Source organism: Carlito syrichta, unplaced genomic scaffold (genome assembly GCF_000164805.1).
Source record: "Carlito syrichta isolate Samal-C Ts95f unplaced genomic scaffold, Tarsius_syrichta-2.0.1 Scaffold273106, whole genome shotgun sequence".
In the NCBI taxonomy this organism is placed as follows: Eukaryota; Metazoa; Chordata; class Mammalia; order Primates; family Tarsiidae; genus Carlito; species Carlito syrichta.
Genome location: NW_007217202.1, coordinates 242,046 through 249,141, shown reverse-complemented (window position 1 = coordinate 249,141; position 7,096 = coordinate 242,046). Strand labels below are relative to the sequence as shown.

The 7,096-nt window shown below is 36.7% G+C and overlaps 1 protein-coding gene across 1 annotated transcript in view; it reads left to right on the top strand.

Moving 5' to 3' along the window:
• The first annotated feature begins 981 nt into the window (after positions 1-981).
• Positions 982-7,096, top strand: part of PHIP (pleckstrin homology domain interacting protein) — a 100,159-nt gene continuing 94,044 nt past the window's right edge. Inside the window, exon 1 of the mRNA XM_021709676.1 lies at positions 982-1,240. Coding sequence (XP_021565351.1) covers positions 1,157-1,240 — 84 coding nt within the window. The 5' untranslated portion in view covers positions 982-1,156. The remainder of the gene's footprint in view (positions 1,241-7,096) is intronic.

Below are 7,096 nucleotides of genomic sequence, written 5' to 3'. Positions count from 1 at the left end.
AACTTGTCTTCTCACCAGGCCCATGGTGTATTTTTTTTTGTATTTTTTGGTTTGCAAATGTGTGAAACAAACATTTATTGAATGTGAACAAAGAAAGAAATGCGAGATTATTTACAGTACACCTAAGATATTTATGTTTTATCAACTTAAGGGCATAATTGCTATGCTTTAAACCTGGGTTAAATAGTATTTTGTAGACACAAAATAATAATTCTTAGGACCAGATTCAGTTGAGAAACTCTATCCAATGCTAACTATCCAATGTAGGTGACAGTCACTGTGGGGAAAAAGCCCATATGAAAGGTAGAATCTGTAGGTTAACAGTGTGCCTGAAGGTCAGTCAGCATGTATGTATTGAGCACCTTCTTTGTCCATGATTTATCAGAACATAAGTACAGCAGTAATTTAGTTGGAGGAGTACATTTTTGGCTGGAGTCATTGTGTCATCAGGCTTTGGGACAGAAGATACACTTCAGTCAGATGTTGATTGATGGCTACGATGAATGAGTTGAAAAGAGAACCAGTGGGTTCTGGAGAAGAAATCATGCATAATTTTGGCAGAATTTTCAGGGTTTTTGTTTTTGTTTTTGTTTTTGTTTTTTATCATGCAAGTGAGTTATAGCTGTCTTTGCTGTTGCAAAGATATTTTTAAACATCATTCTGCGCCTCATGTTTGGAGTATTTAAGTATTGTTGACCGGTGAAAAGCACACTGGATTCCAGTTTTAGTTGCTTTTGTAAGAAAAACTATTTCATGGGGGCCTTGAAGAAATAATATGCTTTTAGTTTTAAAGATCACTAGCTAGATAGCAAAGAAATCTGGGTTTTAATCGTAGCTCCCTGCCTTACTTTGTGACTTTCGACAGGCCATTTAACTGTTATTTGCTTACTTATAAGACTTATTTCAGGTGAAATGATGTTTTCATTGACTATTTTGAAGACTTGTGACTAGAGACATATACATTAGAAAACACCTTTATTCTTACCAGCATATGACAAATTGGAATATGTGAATTCTTAAAAGGTGACAATTTGAGAAAATAATTTCCAGATTACATTTTCCCCCCTTTTTCTTGGTAGCGGATACTCTGTTTTCAAGGAAGCTGAATGGGAAATACAGACTTGAGCGACTTGTTCCAACCGCAGTGTATCAGCACATGAAAATGCATAAGCGAATCCTGGGACACTTGTCATCTGTGTACTGTGTAACTTTTGATCGAACGGGCAGGCGGATATTTACTGTAAGTAATCTTGAAAGTTTTATCCTCATTCATATATGCAACTGAGGAAACAGTGCTTGTAGGTAAACTTGAAATAAAACCTTGATTCTTTCTTTTAATGGGAAACTTGAAATCTAGGTAATTAACTTACTGTAATGGAAGATTTCACTTAAATTTGGAATATATCCAAATTTGGAAAGTTCCTAAAAGACATGTTGTGGTACTTACAGTGATGTTTATGGTCCTACATCATGAATGAGTATAGTTCTCAACATATTTCAAATCCACAGTTTGACATTTTGTAAGATGTCATATAATAATTTTAATTCTACACTGAGGCATTTTCCAAGTGTGTTAGACAATTGTATGAGATTATTAAATGTAGATTATTACATTATCTGTAGAAAACCACTTGTTAGTCTGTGGGAAATTTCCCTCAAAATTGTAATAGAAAAAAGAAAAAACTGAGCATATCTAATGTTTTTTGGGTATTACTTTTTATCTTTAACATCTCATTCTTCACGATACCTGACAATGTATTTAAAAGGACTCTTTGAGATAATTTATTTGTTGTTTCTTGTAACTTGTTGAATGGAGAAAAGCAGAGCTTTGGGGCGGTAAGTGAGAAAACTTCCTTTGGAAACATTTCACTTTTTCAGGTATCTTAACTGTTACATCCATTAAGAGTAATGCTTAATACACTATTATGGTTATATTGTTAAAAACCCCTCTGTGGACCGAAGGTATGCATTCATTCACAAAGTCTTTAATTTCCTTTGAAGTAAGAAATGGAAAATGGAAGTTAAAATAGAAACGTTCATATCTGTCTTTGAAGAGAGCTGCACATGTTACATAGTCACGACAATTATAGAGTCCTCTTTTTAGTAAATTTGCTTGTAAACCGAGACCTATTTCTACCTACTTCTACCCTGCCCATGCCCAGTCATCTGGAAAGCCACCAGGCAGCAGCACTCGGGAAGCAATCCCATGCTTTCCTCTTCCCCTGGCTCAGGTTCACATGGCTCAGGAGTTGGCAGATGACTTCTGACATCAGTATTTCCCCTCTTGCCTTCTCATTTATCTCTGTTGTTCCTGTGAAACAGAATAAAAGTGAAATTTTCTAAATTTTCTGACAGGTATTAGTTTCAGAGAGGAGAACAGGCATCTCTGTCTCAGCTAAAGTGCTTGATGTCCCTACAGTAGTAATTTGCTCTCAAGTTATAATGGAAAATTAGTTTAGTCATTCGAGTTGAATATACTCATATTCAAATTGAGCTCTCAGAACCTAAAGTAAAATTGGCATCTCTACTGTTTGAAAGAACTCTTTCAAAAATAGTAATAAACTGAAATAATGAAAAAGAAGCATTACGTTGTGTTTGTATTTATTTTGGTGATTTCGAAGTTATGCCATTGCACTGAGAATATAAAAAGTATATAACTTATTAATTTTTTATGTTGGTACTCTGGAAATTTTTTCTTTAAAATTATAGGAAACAAGAATAATGGGGATTATAAGCATTTGTTTATCGTATATTTATGAAGCGTTGTATGTGTTTTCATATGGGTTACATACATAATCTCCTGGAATTTGAGGGGAAAATGCAGTGAAGTTATGTATATATTGCTGTCTTGTGTTCAGTAGAATGGCAGATGCAGAGTTGAAAGAGTGCTTTGAACCGGGGGTTGGCATCCTACTGCCGATTCAACAAAGCCAGCCTACTGCTTGTTCTTGTGAATAAAACTTATTGGAACTCAGGCACAACATTTTTTGTTAATATATTGTCTATGCCTGCTTTTCCACTTAAAATGTCAGAATTGAGTAGTTAGTGACAGAGACTGTGTGGCCTGCAAAGCATTAAATATTTATTATCTGGCCCTGTGCAGAAAAAATTTGCTGTCCTTTTCTAGACATTTAGTTCTGACTTCTAAGGGCATTTGGTGTGGGCACCAGGAATAGGCGAAGAGGAAGCCACTTTCTGGTTGTTTCTTTCAGTTGAAAGCATATGGATCAAGTGAGGAAAAGGAACACGGTACTATTTTACGTGGCTTTACCAAGAATCTAAAAGATGCTGGTGTCTTAAGTGTGTGCTAGAGTTTGCTCATTGTACTCATCTCGTAGTCTCATTTTTAAGTTTTTACTGGTGATTTGCAGTTGGTTATGGATTTCAGGTGTTATCTAATCATAAGACATGCAAAAATATGGGAGCACTGGTTTTTAAATTTTTCTTGTGTTTTTGTGATTATCGCCTCAAGTGTTGGTAGGATACACATGTGCTCACTGCTCATATTACTCATAAAGTAGAGTGGATGGTGGATATTTTCCTCATTTCACTAGGAGTACAGTAGACACTGACCAGTGCATTGAAAATAAATCATGAAAATTTTTAATATCGGGCTTTAATTTAGTAGATTATATACCTCATCAACAAGGGTATCTGCATGATCAGTGTTTGTATACCTAACCCTGAATTGTACCCCACATCTTTATAATAAATAAATAAGTTAATTTTTAAAAAGATAGTAGATTATGATTGACCAGTGAAAGATTCCTGTGAGAGAACACACTGTTTTTTTATTGGGTTCAGTTTATTAACGGACCAACCAGTATTTCCTTTTTATGTATTTGGAATTTTAAGAAATTACAGATTTATTTCTAAGATAATTGTGCACATACACTTGAAAACCTTTCCAAGGAGTTAATTCTTTTGTGTACATTCTGACTAGGCACAGATAAGAGTCATATAGTGCTATGGTTAAAAATGTCCGTTTTGGCATCAGAGGGCTCTTAGTTATGGCTTTTCAAGTTCTACTAGTGAAACTTAGCTTGCTTCAACCTTATAATCTTGAGTCTTCTCATCTCTTAGGAAAAGAGGGGGGAGTAGATAATAGCACTAATCTCAGGATTTTTGTGGGATTACATGAAATAATGCATAAAATTAGTAGTGAACAAGGTCTATAGTAAGCAATCATTAAGTTTTCATGCTGCTACTGATAGATTTAAGTAAATTTTACCTATCTGTTTTTACTCACAATTTTTTAAATAAATGTTACGCAGTATTTAAAGGGAGAAATCATTATAATAAGTGGAATTTTATATTAGAAGAATGTATCAATATTTTGTACTAGAGTATTATAATGAATGTCTTTCCAATAGAATAATAAGAAAACTCGCGAGAGAGATCTCATAATTACCAAGTAAGATTTTGCTCCCTAATTTTCTCTTAGCCTTTTAATTTTTTTAACTTGGTTTTAGAATCATTGCCTCAAATAATTTTTTACCAAAGAAAAGCAGAGTTAATGAATTATCAGGACTAAGGCACTCATAATACAAAAGTACATTAAACTCTGTATAAACAGCTGGGTTCCCTTCCCCCTTCAGAAATGTAAAATGTCTCCTGTTTAAGGTGAAGAAACGTAATGTATTTCCATCAAAATAATAAGGTATAACAAATAATATGAGTTTTTGCATTTCTTTAACAACTTCAGAGTCTTTTATGACCCAGCCACTGTTCTAAATTGGAAGTAGTACAGTCATTGCTTTGCTAAGCTATGGTCTAGCCATGTGTTCTTTTAGGTAAACTTTGGCCCCTTCCTCTACCTTAGGGAGATGAATCTCCTCTCTCTCTCTCTCTCTCTCTCTCTCTCTCGAATTTACTTACAAAATAAGTAAATCTTAAAAAAAAGAAAAGAAAGTAGTAATGATATGTTCTTGGAGAGTTCATAGATGTAAACAGACAGTATTGATATACGGTGTGATCAGTGTGATAAACTTGACAAAGAGTATTCAAGAATTGAGGTATCATAGAGGCACCTAATCCAGCCTTATGGTGCGAGTTGTTAAGGGGAATTTACTAGAGGAGTGACACCTCAAACGAGTTGAGCTAGATACTGTTAGGGAAAAGCATTCATACACTTAAGGAGATGGTAACATGCAATTATTGGATATATCATAGAATAAATATGGCTCATCATTAAGCAAGAGTTAGAGATGTTGGTGGAAGACAAAATCGTCAAGATCCTTTTGTGCCTGCTAAGTGGCAGGTTTCTTTTCTGAAGGCATTGGGGCACTGGTGATGGCTTTGGATGGAAGAGTAAGTAGAATTCCTCTTTTTAATGATCTCTTTGGCATTATTGTGGAGGATAGAGTGAAACTAAGTATGGGGGAGGGTGCCCAGAAAACCCTGGAATTTGTTTATTAAAAGATGATGTACGTATTCTTACATGCTTAAACTGCAGTCACCTTCAGAGTACTCTCTATTTGATGTAATACACCTGTCAAGATGCTTTTTTCCACTGCTCAAAACATTTTTCAAGTTTATCAACTTTGATGACTTTTGGTGCTTCTGCTGTCTTTTGTGTCACCTTTTCCACATCAGTAAAACATATTTTGTAGACTTTTTTCATCTGGAGAAACAAAAAAAAAGTTACTCGGGGTGAGATTGGGTGAATAGCGAGAGTATAGCATGGGAGTCATGCCATTTTTGCTCAAAAACTGCTGAGCACTCAGCGCTGTATTGGTGGTTGTGCTCATAAATCACCCATCATGAAATGGGCAAATGCACTGAAAGAATCTCCACAAAATAATTTCGCTGAAACCAAGCATAGCATCTCACAATGCTATCTGGTACACTGATGCCAATGAGTTCTAGAACACTTACCAAGCAGGGAAAGCCTGTGCCACGAGGGTCCCACCCTCCAAAAAGATAATTGTGTTTGGCATTTTTGGAGGGGGTTGAGGTTCCCCTTGTATATGTACAGAGAAATTGTCCAAAAGGTTCTGGCGGTGATCCATGAAAGAAATCACTAGGGCTTGAACAGAATCACAGTGCGAGTAGTTGTTAGAATTGACAAATTACAAATCGGTTTTCTAAGAATTGAGAGACTGATGTATATGTAGAGAGGAAAGGAAATGGAAGAGTAAAAGGATGATAGGTTTCTAACTTGTCTAATTTAGAAAATCCTTTCATTTACTGTTTAGGAATTTAAGGGGAGAAGTTTGTGGAAGTGGGACTTGCTGGCGTTGAGACGTCTATGTGGAAAGCTAAACAGAGGGGCCGACGAGGCAGTAGGGCCACAGGAGAGAGTTCAGCTGGAATATTTTTCTTAGGAATCATTCAGTATGGAAATAGAACATATTGCCTCATAGGTATGTAACGGAAGAAGGCTGAAACTCCAGTTTTTTTGATTTTTTTGTTTTTTGAGTCGGAATCGCACTCTGTTGCCGAGGCTGGGGCGTACCATGGCACGACCACAGCTCACAGCAACCTCAACGACTTGGGCTCAGACGACCCTCAGCCTCCCCAGTTGTATGCGCCACCATTCCCAGCTAATTTTTTTATTTTTTGTAGAGATGTGGTCTGGCTATGTTGCTTTGACTGATTGGGAACTCCTGGGCTCGAGCAGTCTTCTACTTCCCCAGCAGTGTTGGGATTACAGGTGTGAGCCACTGTACCCAGCTCTGAAACTTCAGTTTTTACAATAGACAACAGAGAGTCAGTAATTTAGGGGAGCTGCCTGATAGGCCAGAGTAAAACCAAAAAAGAAGTGTCTTAGAAGCCAAGAGGTGAGACTTTTATGAAAGATAGAAACCTAACGTAAAATTAGGACTGAAAGGACATCCTTTGGATTTAGCAGGCTCATTGATGACTGCTATGGTCTGAATGTTTCTGTTCCCCCAAAATCCATATGGTGAGATCTTTAGGAGGTCATTAGGTCATGAGAGGAACCTTCATGAATGAAAATAGTGCTCTTGCCAGGCTCAGTGGCTCAGCCTGTAATCCCGCGCCTTTGGGAGGCTGAGGTGAGTGGATTGTCTGAGCCCGCGGGTTCGAGACCCGCCTGGGCAGTGAGACCTCATCTCTACAATAAATCAAAAAA